General features: G+C 39.9%; 1 protein-coding gene across 1 annotated transcript in view; it reads left to right on the top strand.

Annotated features, from left to right (window-relative positions):
• LOC124606769 (vacuolar protein sorting-associated protein 8 homolog) overlaps positions 1-21,380 on the top strand; it is a 196,609-nt gene that overhangs the window by 134,099 nt on the left and 41,130 nt on the right. The window contains exons 16-18 of the mRNA XM_047138823.1: positions 6,733-6,913; positions 17,624-17,763; positions 17,929-18,085. Coding sequence (XP_046994779.1) covers positions 6,733-6,913; positions 17,624-17,763; positions 17,929-18,085 — 478 coding nt within the window. The remainder of the gene's footprint in view (positions 1-6,732; positions 6,914-17,623; positions 17,764-17,928; positions 18,086-21,380) is intronic.

The raw sequence follows: 21,380 nt of genomic DNA on the forward strand, positions 1-21,380 counted from the left end.
ACACACATTGATTAACCAATTCATGTTTCAAATAATACAATAATGTACATCTGCCAGACATTCCATCTAAAAAAACAAAATCACCTGCATCTCCCTCCACGCAGTTGGATCCTTTTACTTTTCCAGTGACCTACCGAGTATAAACTACTTTTAGAAGGGGAGTAAGTTCTTTTAATAATCTACATAAAATGGTCCAAGTACATCAGCCAATCCATTTGCATTTCCTCAACTGAAAAATTTTAGTTGCTTTTCTGATCCACGATGTCGAACTTTAATGTTTCATTTCAGTGTCCATGCGGTGACTGAAAGAATGAACCATATTATGATCTACAGTGAAATAGTTTCGGAAGACATAATTCAATATTTTGTGTCAGTGACCAATGTGTACTGCAGATTACCAACGAAATGCAGGAGTGCCACAATAACTGCTTATTATCAGTAAAAGTCAGATTCACTAACCATAAATACAGACAGATATGTCATTCTTCAATGTTGCCTGGGTTGTGCATACACAGTAAACTCCACAAGTCATACTGAGTGGCAGAACAGAAGGGGCTGAGGATGATTGATGGTGCTTAAGGATGAAGGGCTTGAAGGACATAGAGCATCAGTAGGTGTTGGAGGCAATGGCTTGATGACAGTAACTGTTGGTGGGATGATGATGCTTCTGGGACATGGGGCGTTGGCAGATGTTGGGTGATGGTGGATGTCGGGGATGTAGCTAGATGGCAATGCTTCAGGAACTTCAGGCCTCGGTGGATGGAGATGGTGATGGCTTGACAGTGGCAGCCACTGGTGGGATGACACGCAGCAAGACGTGGCACCTGGGAGCAGCGGACTGTGGTCCTGCATATTGCTGGCAACAGGTGCTCACAGCAAGGGTGATGACTCCGATCGCTGGGTTGCTGGTGTGACCAACATGACACCCAGAGGGTGTACTGGCCACAGCATGGTGGCCTAAATACTCTCCAGCGGAGGGATATCGGAGTGGCATTGGGTGGGCATGAGACGTGGCATAACAAAGTAGTGTCCAGATTGCAGCACTCTACCATGATAGTAACGCTGCCTATCAGTGAGGCTGATAGTGCTGGACGCCATGGAGGAGGTGTTGAAACTATGACATAAATGGCCTGAGCTGTGCAAGGCTAGGCTTGTAAACAGATTGGTGAGTTATGTTGATGTGAACTGTTAATCACATCCTCCCGGAGAGCTGGCAACCTACAACACCTGCCTGGAAGACAGTATAGTTCTTGGCTGATATAATACGTACTTTGAACTTCTCTGCTATCTTCTGTTTCAGCATCAGTATGATCACTGAGCAGCAGAGTAGATTATTTTGATTGATGTACTGACTTTATGAAGACATAACTACATAGGATTTTTCATCAGATTGGTTGGCAAAATGTTCTTCTTTTGAATTCATTGACCGTTTCTTGCATTGCTCTCCTTATGCTCATTAGGCTTCATTCAGCTTTTGATTGTTAATAAGGCTTTGAATTCACTTAAATCTGTGATAAAACTGTCTATGCTTTTTTAGTGCTTTCTAATATGTTTGTTTGAACCACTTCTTTAGTATTGTGCAAAAAAACATTACTTTTTCCAAATAAATGGAAAAACTTTCCTACATATGGAATAGGTAACCAATATTGTATTTAGGTACAAATATAGTAACAAAATAGGTGAGAGCCAAGGGAGATGTGACTTTTGCTGGCAGTATATACAGATGAACTTTGGATGACTAGACGTTACATGAAATGTTCCAGGTTCAATTCTTATTTCATATTGTGATTAGTGTGGACTAAGTTATGCCGAACAATTAATGCCCATTGTCAAAGGAATACTTAAGTTTGTTTCTTGGTATAAAAATGTTTCTTAAAATGGAATTTTATGAGCCCATTCAATAGATTGGAACCAAAAATAGTTGAATGTGATATTTATCAGTTTGTCTTAACAATGATAGCAAAACATGGTGGTAGCAGACAGAAAGCACAGTGCAGGCCAGCCCTGAAGTCGGAGCAACTAGAACAAAAATGGCATGATGAACAAATCATAACAGATATTATCTGTGCCAGAAGGTAGTGGAACTGGTTTTTTTGTTGATCTCAGGACTTAGTAAAATCCAGTAAATCCTATCATATTAGTGATGTGGCAAAGGAAACTCTAGGACACTCTGCAAAAAACTCGTGGAAGTTATATTGTCCTACCTGTGTTAGCACTGTGGCTGTATGGCTTGCTCCTAATGTGTCTGTAATGCAGTTGATAACAACAAAACATGCCAAAAGCTGGGTAAATAGTTATTTGCCATGTCTTTCTTGCAACTAGAAGCTAGACCAGGACTCAAACTTGGAACCTTTGCCTTTCTCAGGCAAGTGCTCTACTGACAGATATCCAAGAACAATTTAAGATCCACCTTCACAGCTAAACTTCCACCAATACCTCTCTCCCACATTCCAAAACTTCACAGAAGTTGTCCTGCATACCTTGCAGGACTAGTACTTCTGGAAGAAAGAGTATCACAAGACATGGCTTAGCTGCAGTCTGGTGAATGTTTTCCAGAATTATTTTTCATTCTGCAGTGTAGTGTGTGCCGATTTGAAACTTCCTGTCATATTGCCTTCCTTGTCATATTTTGTGTCCCAGGATGTGCCGTGCCATCTTTCCACTATGACTGGCCAGTTGCTCTACTGAGGCACTGCTGGTCTACTGATTGTTCTTCTTATTTTGCTACTCCTGTTGAGACATACTGTATTATAGAACTGAATATCCCACTAAACTACTTTGGAACCAACCTGTTGAATGACCATATAAAGTTTCTCTTTTAAAAATATTTTGTTTGTGATGAGAAACAAACTGAAATTTTCTTTTGACACTGGGCAGTATTTATTTGGATTACTCCGTCTACATATTTCAAAAACATAATTGCAGATATCTACTGAAACACCAGAGAAAATGCAGCTTGTAGCAGTTGTCATGTATGGAAAAAAATCTGAGTATTGAAGCTATTGTTTGTAAAAGTTCTAAAAGTCACTGTTCTTTTCCAAATGAGTTTCATGGTGCTGTACAGAATATTAAAAATTCTTAATGTAGTGTAGATTTCACACATATTGCTACTGCATCAATCTTTTCAGGGGATTATTTGTGTACATCTAAATGGTTCCTGTTGTGCTGCCACATAAGAAGACACTCCATGTTTAGTACTGACAAGGGAACCTCCCCATCGCACCTCCCTCAGATTTAGTTATAATTTGGAACATTGGATAGGCCTTGAAAAACTGAACACAAATCAATCGAGAAAACAGGAAGAAGTTGTGTGGACCTAAGAAAAAATAAGCAAAATATACAAACTGAGTAATCCATGGGCAACATAGTCATCATCAAGGATGATGTGAGCGCAGGCGCGCTGTGGTCCCGTGGTTAGCGTGAGCAGCTGCGGAACCAGAGGTCCTTGGTTCAAGTCTCCCCTCGAGTGAAAAGTTTACTTACTTTATTTTTGCAAAGTTATGATCTGTCCGTTCGTTCATTGACGTCTCTGTTCACTGTAGTAAGTTTAGTGTCTGTGTGTTGCGACCGCACCGCAAAACCGTGCGATTTGTAGACGAAAGGACGTGCCACTCCAATGGGAACCGAAAACATTTGATCGCAAGGTCATAGGTCAACCGATTCCCCCACAGGAAAACAAGTCTGATATATTCTACACGAAACTGGTGACGGCATGTGCGTCACATGACAGGAATATGTCGTCGACCCACCTAACTTGTACACTTGGCAAATGGGTAAAAAGATTCTTCTACCTTTTCCGATTTAGGGTTTCTTGTGGATGTGATGATCACTCCCAAAAAAGTGATGAAAGCATAAGAGTTTGTCACATAAACTGCAACAAATGAATGCAACAGTTTCACAGTCGCACAGTTTTCCCTGTGCTCTGTCAAAACATGTTTTTAACTTTTTCAAATTTTTCCGTGTCTAGACCGTTAAATCCTACATATGTCCAAGCAAATCTGAACATGTCCTGGAATTTTGGAGAGCGAAGTTGATTATGTGTGAGTGCCTGAACTTTGATAATTGTCTGAAAATAAAAAATTAAAATTTCCATTCGAGGGTGACTCGAACCAAGAACCCCTCGTTCCGCAGCTGCTCACGCTAACCACGGGACCACGGCGCTCCTGAGCTTACATTATCCTTGATGTTGCATATCTTGCACATGGACTACTCAGTTTTTATATTTTGCTTATTTTTTTCATAGTTCCACACAACTTCTTCCTGTTTTCTCGATTGATCTGTGTTCAGTTTTTCAAGGCCTATCCACTGTGCCAACTTATAACTAAATCTGAGGGGAGAACAATTTTCTATAGTCTTGTTGGGTCTGAATACTGAATATTTTGTGACTTTTCAGAACTGTCTGCATATTTCAAGTGCCTCAATGACACTGAGTTTCACATCTATGGGTGAATAGTGACTTATCAAGATGGCAGTGTTTTATTTCATTTTTTACATAAAATAAATAGCTCAGTTGTCACTTCATAATATTTTCAAATGTACGAACTGACTGTGTAGCAAGCTGTGCCAGGCATTTGATTACTGCGGTTTATGAAGAAAATATCATCTTCTGTTAGGACTGTAATTATACAACAGGTGATGATAGCTTTTTATTATCAAATGCAGAACTCCACTAGAGTACAAACTCAAAGATGGTGCACCCTCTTGAAATGATGGAGGTTTGAGCATAGATTCCTTTCCCATTCTTGAAAAGAAAAACACTTAATGAAATGCTTGGTGAGCTGGATGACTTGTATGAAAACAGCATCCCCAATTATTACTCTGTGGCTTAATGGAATAGTGATTTCCAGTGTGGCAAAGTTATTGGATGATGAGGAGAAAAGCATTAATTCATATCCTAATGAGGAACTAGTAACTCAAAAGCAAATACAGTGGTCATTTGCAAGCTTCTAGATGTGATAGAGTTAGTAGTTTCTCATGCCTGAACAAAAATCACACCACAAGAATAACAACATAAAAAGGTTATGGCTTGGCCAGTGTGATGACCTTTTTTGAACATCTGATCACCATGGATGCATGCTGTATTAATTGTTGTGACTGAGTTTTAAGCAGCCGAGCAAGCAACGGGAGCACTCAACATCACTGCTGCCAAAGAAAGGGAAACAAACATAATTTCCGAAAGTCTCTTTAGTGTCCTTTAGAACTGCCATAGTGCATTGTTGGCCGATTATCTCTGTGGGGGTCAATTATTAGAAAATAATGGGTTGCATATTGATACAAAGTGTCAGACCCAAGCAGCACTGGATGTTGTCCAAATAAGTTCACTGCAATTTGTGTCAGCAAGTTATTCACTTCAGGCAGCTACTCTGGACTATGAAATTTTTCCTATTCTCTTTATTCACACACTATGACTTCTACTTTCCTCACATGAGGATCCAGCAGCAGGACATGAATTTTGAATGTTACAAGAAGTGATACATAGTAGTAGTCTGGGATCCATTTCTGTCAGTCCTAGAAATTGTAAAATGTCAAGTTGCACAATGGCTTGGAGTGTGTATTAAACTGTAGTACACCCTGCAGTTGGGTATTAAATTAGTTCAAAGGTCAGAGGAAGTCAAGTGTATACTGTATAACAGTTGGGACATGGGTAACAGGAGCACTACAGTGATCATATCAACTTTTGAGTTCAGTCTTGCCTTTACTAATTGTGGATACCACATTAACAGTTATTAATATCATCTAATGGGAGAGTGCAATAGAGATTATCTTAATTTTTCCTTCTGCTTGTACTTAACAGAAATGCATATAACGTAGAAATGTTTACCTCATTATTCCACTAAATCATTGTGTGCATAATGTTGTGACATTGCAAGCAGTTGACTAACTGTTTCATAAATATAAAAACTGAATAAATTTGTTTAAAAATTACAATATTTTATAATTATTGACATTTGTCTCTGCATTTGATTAGACATAATTCCATTTGCATAACCATTAATGGTGGACAAACAATAATCAAAATAGGAGCAAGTAAGAAGTGAAACAGAAACTTAAAAATCTTGAAATCTTGGAATAGGAATATGGTGGTTGTGATGTATGACAGTTAATGTGGAGATGTGTTAGGAAGTAACAAAAATATATTGAAGTTGATGACTAGACAGCAGTAACCAAAGCATGCTGATTAGCATCAACAACAGGAATTTGCATTAATATTTAAGTATTTTGAATCAATGACGTAAGAGTAAAAGGCAGTAGCAATGTCAGTTTACCACACAGAGTTCTATCTTTAACTAAACAGAAACCAGATATACTAACAGACATAATTCAAATAGCGTGGCAGAGGTCGTTGAATTCATGTTTGTTTTCATTCCTGAGCATGTTGTTTTGTTTGTGTTATATCATAGTATTTATTGTTTTGTATTTTCATTATGCAGGTGGCTTATGCTTTTAATTACTCATTCAAGAACAAGTATATCTATCACTTTTATGCCATTCTGCATGTCCATTTAAGCGTCACTGTGTCAGTTACTTGCTCAGGTAGCTGTTGTACATTCTTTCTTCAGCTCATAGACATCACCTTTTCTTAATGAACTGGAGTATATAGTTTAACAGGTGCCACTTAATTTTCTCCTTGTGAAAAATCTTTTTTTCTGACTTGATTTAAGTAGACATACATAATTTCTGAAGTGCCTGTGATGTCAGTTTGATGACTAACATAATTTATTGTATTGTCAGCTACCGTGTGTGTGAGCTATTGTATGAACAAAGACATGAATACGACAAGATTCTGCAGTGTTACCTATGGGATCCACTCCGTAAACCGCAGGTGTTTTCATATTTGCGCAATATTCTTTTGTTGTACAATAACACTGCTGAAAGGAGTAAAGTAGAAGCCCAGGTGGTGGATAATATAAAGGTGAGACCTATTTAATTTTCCCTTGAACTATATTTCAGTTTTTTGGACCAGAGTTTCAATGCACAAATTCAACAATATAGCTGTAAACAATATTTTTGAGAAGTTCCAAAAACTTAAGATGAAAATTATGTTTTTAAATTTGTGTGTGGCAGCTCACAACATTTTTATCTCTGTTGCTTGTTATAAACACTTCCCCATTGCCATAAATATTGTTAATATTAATTTATGGTGTTCATTTTATTGTGATTATGAGAATAGTCTGGCTAGGTAGCAATGTATCTTTGACTGAGTTAACTACGTGATTGTTCTAAGTGTTTCTCTGTCGTCTGAAATGGAGATACAAGCAATGTTAGTCTATTCTCATTTCTTTAACTTAACTCAGCTACAAAGGCACTGGGATAACCAATTGCAAATTTTCCACCTTTACTTCTCTTTAGTAACTTTTTTTTTTTCATCCATCTTCTGACTGGTTTGAAGCAGCCCGCCACAAATTCCTCTTACGTGCCAACCTCTTCATCTCAGAGTAGCACTTGCAACCTATGTCCTCAATTATTTGCTGGATGCATTCCAGTATCTGTCTTCCTCTATAGCTTGTGCCCTCTACAGCTCCCTCTAGTATTGTGGAAGTCATTCCCTAATGTCATAACAGATGTCCTATCATCCTGTCCCTTCTCCTTGTTGTCTTTTCCACATATTTCTTTCCTCCCTGGTTCTGCACAGAACCTCCTCATTCCTTACCTTATCAGTCAACCTAATTTTTAACATAATCTGTAGCACCACATCTCAAATACTTCGATTGATTTCTTTCCTTGTTTTCCCATAGTCCATGTTTCACTACCTTATGGTGCTGTGCTCCAAACATTGTTTCTCAGAAACTTCTTCCTCAAATTAAAGTCTATGTTTTATACTAGTAGACTCGTCTTTGCCAGGAATTCCCTTTATGTCAATGCTAGTTGGCTTTTGATGTACTCCTTGCCCTGCCCGACATTGTTTACTTTGATGCTCAGGTAGTAGAATTCCTCAACTTCATCTACTTTGTGACCATCAATCTTGATGTTAAGTTTCTCACTGTTCTCATTTCTGTTACTTCTCATTACTGTAGTCTTTCTTCGATTAACCCTCAATCCATAGTCTGTTCTCATTAGATTGTTCATTCCATTCAGCAGATCACATAAGTCTGCTTCACTTTCACTCAGGATAGCAATGTCATCAGTGTATCGTATCACTGATATCCTTTCACCTTGAATTTTCTTTTATTTCCATCATTGAGATCTTTGATGTACAGATTGAACAGTAGGGGTGAAAGACTAAATCCGTCTTACATCCTTTTTAATCCAAGCACTTCATTCTTGGTCGTCCACTCTGTACTCTGGTACATATTGTATATTGCCCGTCTCTCCAGCTCTCCCTATAGCTTACCCATGTTTTTCTCAAAATTTCAAACATCTTGCACCATTCAACATTGTCAAATGTTTTTTCCAGGTTGACAGTGTTCTGAATGTCCCTCGGTTTTTCTTTAGTCTTGCTTCTATTATCAGCTGCAACATCAGAATTGCCTCTCTGGTGACTTCACCTTTCCTAAAGCCAAACTGATTGTCATCCAACATGTCTTAAATTTTCTTTTTCTGTTAAGCTGATTGTGTGATAATTCTTGCATTTGTCAGCTCTTGCAGTCTTCGGAATTGTGTGGCTGATTTTTTTCTGAAAGTCACATGGTATGTTGCCAGACTTGTATGTTCTACACACCAATGTCAATAGTCGTTTTTTTGCCACTTCCACCAACAATTTTAGAAATTCTTATGGAATGTTATCTGTTCCTTCTGCCTTATTCTATCTTAAGTCCTTCAAAGCTCTTTTAAATTCTGATTCTGATACTGGATCCCCTGTCTCTTCTAAGTCGTTTCCTGTTTCTTCTTCTATCACATCAGACAAATCTTCCCCCTCATAGAGGCTTTCAGTGTACTCTTTGCACCTATCCCCCCTCTCCATCTTAATGTTACCGCCCTTCTTTTTAGTGTCACCAAAGGATGTTTTGTCTTTCCTATATGCTGAGTCAGTCATTCGACAATCATTTCCTTTACAATTTCTTCACGTTTTTCGTGCAACCATTTTGTCTTAGCTTCCCTGCATTTTCAATTTATTTTATTCGTCAGTGACTTGTATTTCTGTGTTCCTAAATTTCCTTAACATCTTTGTACGTTCTTCTTTCATCGATCAACAGAAGTATTTCTTATGTTACCATGGTTTCTTCTATGTAGCTACATTTTTCTTTCCAGCTTTTGTGATGAACCTTTTTAGAGATGTCCATTCTTCTACGACAGTACCGCCTCCTGAGCTATTCCTTATTGCTGTCTCTAAATTCTTAGAGAACTTCAGATGTATCTTGTCATCCTTAGTACTTCTGTATCCCACTTCTTTACGTATTGATTCTTCATGACTAATGTCTTAAACTTCAGCCTACTCTTCATCACTACTACATCATGATCTGAGTCTGTATATGCTCTTGGGTATGCCTTACAATTCAGATTTCGGAATGTCTGTCTAACTATTATGCAATCTAACTGAAATCTTCCCATATTACCCAACATTTTCCAAATATGTCTCCTCCCCTTGTGATTCTTAAGCAGAGTATTTGCTATTACTAGCTGAAATTTATTACAGAAGTCTATTAGTCTTTGTCCTCTCTCATTCGCTGTCCCAAGCCCATATTCTCCAGTAACCATTTCTTCTACTCCTTCCCCTTCAACTACATTCCAGCCCTATGACTTTTAGATTTTCATCTCCTTTTACATACTGTATTATCCTTTCAACAGCCTCATATACTTTCTTTCTCTCCCCATCTAAAGCTTGCAACATTGGCATATGTACCTGAACTATCGTTGTTGGTGTTGATTTGCTGTCAATTCTATGGACAGCCGTATCACTGAACTGTTCACAGTAATACACAATCTGCCCTACCTTCCTATTCATAGTGAATCCTACTCCCATTATGTCACTTACTGCTGCTGTTGATATTATCCTATACTCATCTGACCAGAAATCCTCATCTTATTTCCAATTCACTTCATTAGCCCCTACTATATCTCCATTGAGCCTGTGCACTTCCCTTTTCAAATTTTCTGGCTTTCTTACCATGTTAAAGCTTCTGACATTCCAGGCCCCGACTTTTAGAATGTTATCACTTCATTAATTATTTTTTTTTTTCATAGGTGCCTCCCCCTTGACAGTCCTGTCCTGGAGATCCAAATGGGGGACTATTCCAGAATCTTTTTCCAATGGAAAGATCATCATGACACATTTCCATTTACAAGCCACATGACCTGTGGATACACATTATGTGTCTTTAATGCAGTAGTTCCCATTGCCTTCTGCATCCTCAGGCCATTGGTCATTTCTGAGTCTTCTGCCTTTAGGGGCAGTTTCCCACTCTAGGATTGAGACAGTGTCCAAACTCTCTGTCCATTCCTCCGCCCTCTTTGACGAGGCTGTTGGCAGAATGAGGGAGACTTTTATGCCGGAAGTCTTCAGCCATCAATGCTAATTATTAATAAAGATTTAAGTTGTGGCTGGTTTCAAACACTGAACTGAGGATGTTTTGATTACTGATCAAAGATGCTACACCTAGACCACAGACAACCTCTAATTACCACAACATAATTCATAAGAACAAGTGGTGTGACAAGAAGAGAAAATAATGTGCTGCAAATGTCTAAACCTAATGTACATGGCAGAATGGACTCCATGATAGACCAGACCACCATTTCAAACCAGCCTTATGCAGCTTTGTCAATAATGCTGACCTCATGCTTTCACATTTTAGTATTTACACTCAAATATTTTTAAATGCTGATTGTGGCTAAGTTCAATTGTCAGCAATTTTCATCGTGTTATATTTAGTTAATATTGGCTTTCACTGCAATGAAGATTTGCACAAAGACATCGTTCCATCAGGTTATATTTTAAAACGGTGCTTCATTCAGCACTACTAGTTTCAGGCATGGCCCAGTTTAAAGTGAATGTTTGCATGAACAACACATCCAGTGTAGTGGTATGGCTTTTAGGTTGTAACTTTCTTTTTATTATGGTATGTTGTTATGTTTTAGATGCATTTGAAAGTGGACCATGCCCAAAACTAGTTCTGCTGAGTAAAGTACAGTTGTATAATACAGCCCAGTGGGGTGATGTCTTTCCTCACATTTATAGTGGCTATATAGCCCACCCAGAAGGAAACGAACAAAGAAGGTTGTTTTTGCCTGTGTAAAACAGGAAGTTCATTTAAGAAATTTGTTAAACTTACAGAGAGACAGAAAGGCTGGCTCTAAATACCAATAGAAACACTCAAAATCAAAAATAATAATCCTAGCTTTTCAGAAATATATGTTCCGTCTGCAGGGAACAAAGAGGGATTTGTTGGGGAAAGATTGGAATGGAAGGGCAGGTCCCAGAAGTGGATGGCTATGAGAACCAGGATGCTTCACCTTTTTTCCATGTTTTCATGGCCATGATGGAATTCAGTGATTCTCCAACAGAAAGAGGTTCCTACTCAATGGTCTGAAGATGACCACAGTAGTGGTCGAAACCGGTCACCTTGATAAATAAATCGTGGTTAAGACTGTTTTTAATAGTAAATAAATGGAATTTTTAATCTCGGAAGCAGTTTACACAGTCTTGGTACAAGTTCATGGACAGTATCTTTGTGATCTGGATTCACTGTAAAGAAAGAACTACTACTCCTCCACCAATAGCTTAATACATTTCCCGCCTTAAATTCACACAATTTCTCCAAGTCTTCAGCATTAGCCCCTTCCTGGAAGTTGACCTCCATCTTCCAAAGACCTGCAACAAACTTCAATGCACATCAAACCAATCCCCCCCCCCCCGAGGGGCTCACATCTCTTTCTTGTGAGAACGTGCTTGACCACCATGACTAACCAACCATGTAGCACTAGTTCCCTTTTCTATTGCAAGCCTATTCTTCTGTTTTTCTCCCTCTGCCTTTCACAAATTGTGCTGGGAAGGTGACCCACTGTGGTGTACATTCCACTTTTTGTGCCTTTCTGTCTTTGCGTCCTTCCTTTCTGGCAGAGGTGCTACACCAAAAACCCAACACAATAGAAATAATTGCTGTTACACAGGTTGTCATGGACTCTGTCTACAGCAGACAAGTGCGCTCTTTGTGACTTTGTAGGCCTTAGCTGTTTGTGTGAGGATGCCTCTGGATTTTACCGTTTGTAATGTGTATCTCTCTCCTGATTGTGAAGTGTTTCAGACTGTATTGTCAGCTGTGATTTCTGAGCTCCTCTCGCCTTTCCTCTTTTTGGATGACTTCAATGCCAGCAACCATCTGCAACATGGGACTACAGCCATTGGCCGTGGTACAGCTATTGAAACATTGCTCACAGAGCTTGGTCTGTCTCTTGAATGCTAGTGCCCACACACCCTTCAGTGTGGCATATGGATCTTATTTGGCCTTTAATCGTCCCATTTGCAACCCTAATCTTCTCCCTTCCAGCCATTGGTGAGTCCGTGACAACTTGTGTACCAGCAGCTCTTTTCTGATTGTCCTGCCCCTCAATCAGCATCACTTACCTGCATGTCCATGCAGATGAGCTATCAACAGTGTTGACTGGGATGCTTTTGCCTCTGCCATCACCCTTAGCATCCCACCAGATATCGATGGGGTTGGCCAGAGTATAGCCATTCTATCGGCTGCCGACTTAATCATCTCCTACACCTCAGCATACCTCATTCGGAAGACAATGTGGACAACGGTGGACTTAAGAAATCACCATGACCATTAGAGATCACAGAGAGGCTCTCCTACATCATAAGCAACATCCATCGATGGAGAACCTCATTGCCTTAAATGGCTCTATGCCTGGGCCCACTGCCTAATAAAACAACAGAAAGAAGGATGCTTGGAACAGTGTTACTACAACTGGACCACGTTCCCCTCCTTCACAGGTTTTGACAAAGGGTCAGTGCTTCTGTGGACAACAGTCCTCCCACATGTGTATCAGGTGTCTCCCTGAATGGTGTTGTATACACTGACCCACATGCTATTATCAAACACATTGTTCAAGCCTCCGTGTCTGAGAAATATCAGTCTGCATTTTGTGTCCTCAAATGGTGGATGGAGCGAATTCACTTTCCTGTCACTACATATAATATAGAGCCATATAATGCCCTTTCAGTGAGTGGGAATTCCTTAGTGCCTTAGTCCTGTGCACTGACATGGCTCGAGGGCCAGATTACATCCACAGCCAAATGCACTAACACCAATCGGTGGATTGCCAACATCCACCCTTGCCATTTCTAACCATGTCTGGAGCAAGGGTGAATTCCTATCTCATGATCGTTCTGGTGCTGAAACTGGATAAACACCTCCTTGTGATGGACAGTGATCACTCAATTAGTCTAACTATTGTTCTCTGCAAGTTGCTCGAACGTATGGTGAGCCAGCAGTTGTGTTGGTACCTTGAGTCTTGCGGTCTTTTTGCTCTGTCCCAAGGCAGTTTTCATAAAGGTCATTCTACTGCCAACAATTTGGTCTGCCATTCAGTCAACTTTTTCCCTTATCAGTGTCTTCTTCAACTTGCAAAAGGCTTACAATGCCATATGGTAGAATCACTATCCTCATTACTCTGTCGGTGGGGTCTCAGAGGCCCACTCATGACTTTTGTTGGGAACTTCTTGTTACTCTGTATGTTCTGGATTCAAGTTGGTACTTCCTACAGAACCCCCCATGTACAAAAGAATGGGATCCTGCAGGGCTCTTCACTGAGTGTTTCCCTTTTTCTGGTGGCTATCAGTGGTCTAGCTGCAGCTGTGAGGCCTACGGTGTCATCCTTAGGTTTTTTGAATGTACTATTGCTCCTCCACTGTGGGTGTTGCTGAATGCTGAGTGAGTGCAGGGTGCCATACGAAACGCACTGTGTGGGCTTTTATCCCTGGTTTCCAGTTTTAAGTCAGACTGGTATTCAGTGCTTCCCCAACTTAAGTAAACATGCTGGCCACAGCTTAATACTCTTCACTGCCTTAGTAACACCAGCTGAGGTGCAGACTGCTCTACACTTTTGTGGCGTTACAAATCTCTGATCCTGTCCTATCTTGATTAGGGGAAGTCTGGTATATTGCTCATCACCACCTTCAGTATTGTGGATGCTGGACCCGATTCACCATTGTAGGGTCTCACTTGCAACAGGTGCCTTTCAGGCTAGCCATGTGAACAGGCTATTTGCGGAGACTCATAATAGGCACCAACTGCTGCTCAATTACATGATGCACATTTGCTGCTCCCCTGTGCTTCTGAACTATTGCACGCTTTATCCTGGTAGTGGGATCAAACTCACACAACATAGGCCCAGGACTGGAGTCACTATCACAGTTTGTATACACCATCTGCTCTGAACTCAATCTTCCCCCTTTCTCACATCTTGTCGGGGAGCAATCACATACACCCTCATGGCATGTAACCTGTCCTTCGGTCTGTCTTGACCTATCCTGTGGATTGAAAGATTCTGTTGACCCCCAGGGTTTTTGGCTTCCTGTTCCTGGCGTTTATCGATCCATTTCTGGGTTCACAGTGGTGTACACTGACAGCTCTATAATAGACAGATAAACCCATTTTGCCAACACATATGCAAGATGCAGTGAACTATGCTCCCTGCAAAATGGATGCATTGTATTTACTGCAGAATTGGTGGCCATCACTCGAGCCCTGAGTCATTCCACGCCAGTGAGACATTCTTAACATGCATAACTCCCTGAGTGGTCTTCAGGCTATCAACCAGTGCTACTCTTGACATCCATTGGCCATGACTACACAGGATCTCCTTCAAGCTGAATATTCAGTCATCTTTGTGTGAACCCCAGGTCATGTTGGATCCCAGGGAATGAAGGTGCAGTTTGCCAAGTTGGCTACCAGGTTGCTGACTTTGGAGGTGGGTATACTGGAACTGGACTTTTGGTTGGCTCTATGCCATCAGTTGTTGAGGGTTTGGAACATGGATTAGTGTGCCTTGGTTTCTCCAAACAAATGCCAGCAATAAAGGGGACCACAACCAAATGGCAGTCTTCCCTTAATGCTTCTTGCAGATAATCTAGTGTTCTCTGTCATCTTAACAAAGGTCACACTTGGCTGATCTATAGCCACATCATACGACATAAGTTTCCACCCCACTGTCAGTGTGATGCCTATCTGACAGTGGCCCACATCCTACTGGACTGCTCTAATTTGGCCACCTTATGGTGAAATCTTAAACCTGATGACAGGCTGCCTCTGGTGATGGCAGGTGATGTCAAAGTGACTGATCTGGTGTTAAGTTTTACCCATGAGGGTGGTTTCTACTACTCTTATTGAGGTAAGGCACGTTGGCCTCTTTGGCTGCTTGAGGGATTGGAGGGGTGCCTTATTGCATGCTCTGACACAAGGCCCCCAAGGTTGCTCTTGCTTCATGGTCTGACGTGGCTCCTGCCCCTCCCACCTTTTTAATTCTTTGTATTCTTTTAAATCTTTCGTTGGTTTTCTGTCTTGTCGTCATTGTTCTCTTTTCTGAGATTTAATCAAGTTGTCTGCATTGCTAGTTTTCATGCGGTAATGGAGGGTGGGGAAATTGTGATCGGATGCAGTGTGTGTGTCTCCCATTGCATAAAATGCCCTGGGGCCTCCAGCTGCTTTCTGAGAGGAGCAATTCACTCAACATCACCCTCCTATCCCTCTCTCACTTCAACTTGCTTCTGTCCCATTGTTTTTTTAATATATTTTATTCTCAGATACAATCAGATTCATCAGGGTTTCTCTTCTGTGTTCTTCCTGTCCGAGGACTCTTCATGACTTGACACATATAGGATAAAGGGACGTGACCTTGCAGTTTGGTCTCTCTAACCCTATAATTCCAATCCAATCGAACCAGCTCACCAACAGCCTACAGTATCTACAATTCAACTACTGTCACTCTCTTCCTTGTCAAACACGACCTTCCCTACAGCCCAGACATCTATGGTAAAACATGTCTGCCCCTGTACCAAATACCTTAACACCTGCACCAGTAACCTCTCTTAATTTACTCACCCACAGTTACATTACTGATCTTGTTCAAGAACAAATCTCGTGGTTAGTTCCCTCCTCCAAAGCTTCAACCAGTATAGCTGCCACTCTCCCATAACCCAGTATCATTCAGACCTTGAAAGCCTGAATAGATTACTGTGTAATGGATGTAACTTTCTCAAATGAAGCCGTGAAATGAGACCATATCTGCCTTATATCCTCTCCACATCACCCAAGTTTGCCTTCCATTGCTCTCCTTATCTCCACAATACCCTTGCCAAACCATGTGACATTCACGGACCCCCCATCCCTACCCCAAGATTCTTACTCCTCCAACTGTCCTGCTATAAAATCTGCCCTGTGCACCCGTCTACTACTACATACCTCATCCCCATCATGAATCAAGTAACATTAAATGCAGAGCAGCATATCAAATTATTTGTGTTGTTTACCATGAGGTATGTGTTCACTGCATAATTTTCCATTTAAGGACCTGCCAATCTGGCCAAATGCATGAATAGACTCAAAAGGATTGGTCACCTTGTGGATGGTATACAGTATGACACAGAAACTGCTATACCATACAAGCTATTTGGATTCTTCTGCTGAGTCATAATTCCCCTGAACTCCAAAGATAATACCCAACTCTTTGGTATATACTTTCATAGAACAGCTTCTTGGACACAACCTCTGGTTAGCATAAGCCCACATCCCTTTTCCTACATGGCAGTCATTGCAATTTTATTATTTACTGACTTATTTTAATATCTTTCCCACTCCCACTCCCACTCCCCCCCTCCCACTCCCCCTCCCCCCTCCCACTCCCCCTCCCACTCCCCCTCTCCCTGTCCCCCCTCCCTCTCCCCTGTCACCCCAACCCCTCTTTTCCACTCTCCCTTTCCTTCTATTCCATTATTCTTTCCACTTTTCATTTTCTCTTCCTCTTACAATTCATCCTCGCTTCTAACTCTGTGCCGACTGTCATCCTAAACTGAAGCCAGTACAGTGCTTGCTTATCTACTGTCTTTCACTTTCTCTGGTTTCTTTTTCTCCATCTTTACCTCTTCATCCTCACAACAGATGGGTTCCTCTCTGTATGACTGTGCCTCATTTATATCTGCCCTGACCAAACCCTTTTGGTTCCTGAAGAAGTTGTGTAGTTCAAAAAGCTAGGATTCTTATTTTCTATTTAAAGTGTTTCTGTTTGCAGTTCTTGGAGTTGCACCTTCTGAAGGCAAGTATTGGCCATTCATTCTACATCTTTATAATATTAACAAAAACTCTTGTTATGTTACCGAGCGAGGTGGCGTAGTGGTTAAACACTGGACTCGCATTCGGGAGGACGACGGTTCAATCCCGCGTCCGGCCATCCTGATTTAGGTTTTCCGTGATTTCCCTAAATCGCTCCAGGCAAATGCCGGGATGGTTCCTTTGAACGGGCACGGCCGACTTCCTTCCCAGTCCTTCCCTAATTCGATGAGACCGATGACCTCGCTGTCTGGTCTCCTTCCCAAACAACCCAACCCCCAACCCTCTTGTTATGTTATTGTTATTCTACCAGTTTAGTTTGCAGTCACATTTAGTTCTTAAGTTCTGTATCTCCTACGTAATTATTACTGATGATGATGATGATGATGATAGCATTGTTTTCTGTTTGGCAGGAACTGTTGGACATTGATGCTGTAAAGACCGCTCAAATTATAGTCTTGCATTTACCTCAGACAATTCCAAAGATATTAAGAAAACTTGACCTTGAACCAGAGGTCTTGTATCAGTTCCTCCATGGTTTGTTTGATTTCAGGTAACTCTCCAGCTTATATTTTTCTGGTAAAGCAATAGGTATTTTCTGTAAATTGCAGATTAGATATGTTCTATCATAGTCACTGATGCATTGTCATGAAAAGCATGATCCGAAATATTGGAACAGTTACTTGATCATTACAAATCGGATGACATTTATTTTCAGGGATTCACATGCAAACTTAAGTCATCTGAAGGACGACCTGACCCTTGAGCCACAATTAGTTGAGCAATACATTCAGTTAATGTGCCAGTATGATCCAGCAAAGGTTTATTCCTTTATTACTAGCTTCGATGGATATCGTCTTGATAATACATTGAAGGTAATCAATATTTTTAAAGCATTCAAATGACCCTGGATTTTGTGTGTCTTTGTGTATGTGCATTTGGAAGCAAATTGATGGTTATTAGAGATAACAGGGCTTGCAAATTGCATATATTGGTGATAATATGTGACAAACTGTATGCACAAACAAAACACACCTATCCCAAAATAAGATTCTTAGTATCAGTTTGGATTTCAAAAAGATCTCTCCACAGAATGTGACTTTTTCAATTCATAGATCAGATTATACAGAACTTTCAATATTGCCAGATGGTATTTTGTGTCTCTTGTGAAAAGCCTTTGGTTGTCCAGATCACAAATTTTCTCTTGCAGAAACTCAAGTATTATGGCATCAGAGATCTTGCTATAAACTATTTCTCATCCATATCTCATTAAAACAAAGCAGTGATTCACATTAAGAAATCCAGGAAATGTACACACACACTTAAGCAACATACACAGAATGGGGAATAATCACTGGAATTGATATTGGTTCAACTCTTGTTAAAAACTTGAAAACATAAATAACATTTTTTTTTTTTTTTTTTTTTTTTTTTTTTTTTTTTTTTTTTTTTTTTTTTCAAAATTAATAACTGGTTCTGTGCAAATATACGGTCACTGAATTTAGATAAAGTGCAATACATGCTATTTAGTACTGCCTAAGGCCTGACCCCACCATTAGCAATAATGTATGTATGAGGAATTTTCAGGTGTTTGTTGGTAAGAACCTGAACTAGCAATCAGATTTATTCATCTTATTAAATGTCAATTCTCTATAACTTTTGCATTATGAATAACAGCCTTCAGAGATAAAATTTCTAAAAGTTGACTTTTCATTCATTACTGTTTTGCCTGATCGTATTCAGGGGCAACTCTTCTTTTAGGAAGAAAGTGTTTGTTGTTTAGAAAAATGTAATTGCTTTTTAACACTTTGAGGTGTGGGCAGTTAGAGCATCATTCAACTGATTGAGACTGTGTGTCTTCACAGTTTTTCTGAACTTTGTGTAGTAGGCTCTGCTGCATAGTACTTAGATTAGTTTATTGCATTCACAAGAGGGGTCTTTTTTTTATGAAATTCTGCAAAGAAACATAAAGTTACATCAGTGACAATATTTTTTTATATTGGAATGAAAATGTGTTATTTCACAATTTTTTTAATTTTTTGTTTCCTAATCAGGGTGTATAAGGCCCGGGAGATCCCGGAAAAACTCGGGAAATTTTTCATCTGGGGGAAAACCGGGAAAAACCCGGGAATTTTTTAGAATTCCGGGAAATTTTTATTGTTTTAATTTTCTGTTAAATTTTTGTAATTTTGACTGGTAATAACTGATACTGTAACAAAGGATATTACTGTATCCTGCTACTGCAGAATAATACTTCAACAATAAAACATAAACGAGAGAGAAAAACAAAAATAACTTAAATTGCAAAGGAAATGCACCATACACAGCAATGACACACAGTGCTCATGAAAGTGTTTGCCAACAGCAAAATGTGTCGGAGGCTTTAGGAAGACTATGTAATGCTTCATAACAACAAATTGCTTCCGATGATGAGTGTGAAGTCACAACTGTTTACATTAGATTCATTTTAGCAGTTACGAGCGGGGTCATGTGCATGCACAGTTGAGTCGCGTTTGAGTAGTAGATGCTACCGGGAAAACGGGGTGCCAAATTCATATTCTTGAGACGAAAAAAAACTTGTTTCGCAAAGAGCCTAGCATCCAGCGCACGTTGATCTATCGATTATTCATATGATTTTGAAACGCATCCCTGTTGGTTTTTGAACATTTCTGAACACATTTAAAGTTGATTTCTGAATGAATCATAAGTTGATTTCTGAATGAATCATAAGTTGATTTCTGAATGTTGCATAGTGTACGTGATGTCTCTGTCAGGAGAATCCTCGTCACATCTAAAAATAAACTTCCGCAGACAGAAGGGGACGGGGCTATACAAGCTGAGCAGATGGCAATCGCTGTCTGATTATGTGATTGATGTCCACCCCCGGTAGCTGAGTGGTCAGCGCGACAGAATGTCAATCCTAAGACCCAGGGTTCGATTCCCGGCTGGGTCGGAGATTTTCTCTGCTCAGGAACTGGGTGTTGTGTTGTCCTAATCATCATCATTTCTTCCCCATCAATGCACAATTCGCTGAAGTGGCGTCAAATCGGAAGACTTGCACCCGGCGAACAGTCTACCCGATGGGAGGACCTAGTCACATCCCATTTCCATTTATAGGGTTGATTGGGTTTGCGAATGATCAGCGTTGTTATAATTACTAGTGAAATCCATAGATTAAGACTACCAGAATGGAAATAAACAACTAACAGGAATAACAGGTGAGAAAGATTACATATTATCTTCTCGGTGTACCCAAGAAAATGAAATTTTGAAAGAAAGTTTTTGGCCAGATCACTACACTAGTAAGGACCAGTTGTACAGCCCCGGCTAGCAGCCGCTTAAGTTCTGTTCTGGAAGTAATGCGGAAAACATGTTGTACAAACAAGTAATAACGCCTAACAGGAGAATAATCACAGGATAATTAAACCTGTGATTTCGGCAGGGTTAGTGAAGTTAACCAGCGAACAAATTTTGACAATGGCAGGAATAGCTACAGAATTGGTGATGATTGTTTGTTAGAACGAGGAAGGAGAAGAAACAGGGACATCACACAAGTTATGGAACAATAAAACGATTTAAAATTTATATAAAAATTTTGTGATACTAGCCTACTTTTCGATCTCGTGCTTGAGAAACTGGTGTGTATGAATGAAATGTGAAATTAATTCCTAACATAAAGCTGTTTGCTTGTAGTAGGCCTAATAGGGTTTTGATATTGGTACTTCGTGAATTATATTCTGTCGTGTTATAAAAATGACCATTTGTGCCAAAACAGTCTCATTTATTCGGTGTGAGTTATAAAATTGCTGCAATATTAGAAAGGCCTATTTTGTTTTATCTAACAAACAGTGACATAATAGATGTAATCAGATTGAGAAACCACATGAGTCTTGGGTATTATTTGTATTAACAGCTTTTTCAGTATTAGATAACAACATTTCGATTTTTCATGTAGCAAAATGTTTGACGAACTTTGATGAGGTAATAGATTCTTTTGCAGAAATGAAAGCACGCCATGTAAATCTGTAGCAAGATTAGAGAGGAACAAATGCTAGGAGCTAAGGATTGAAGAAATGTATACTTTCTTGCTTGTCTCTTGTCTTTATTGGTTTTATGTCACACAAAACATCAAGTTATTAGCTAGTAGGCAGTAAAGAGTGCACATTTTCT

The sequence above is a fragment of the Schistocerca americana genome, chromosome 3 (genome assembly GCF_021461395.2).
Source record: "Schistocerca americana isolate TAMUIC-IGC-003095 chromosome 3, iqSchAmer2.1, whole genome shotgun sequence".
NCBI classification, from domain to species: Eukaryota; Metazoa; Arthropoda; class Insecta; order Orthoptera; family Acrididae; genus Schistocerca; species Schistocerca americana.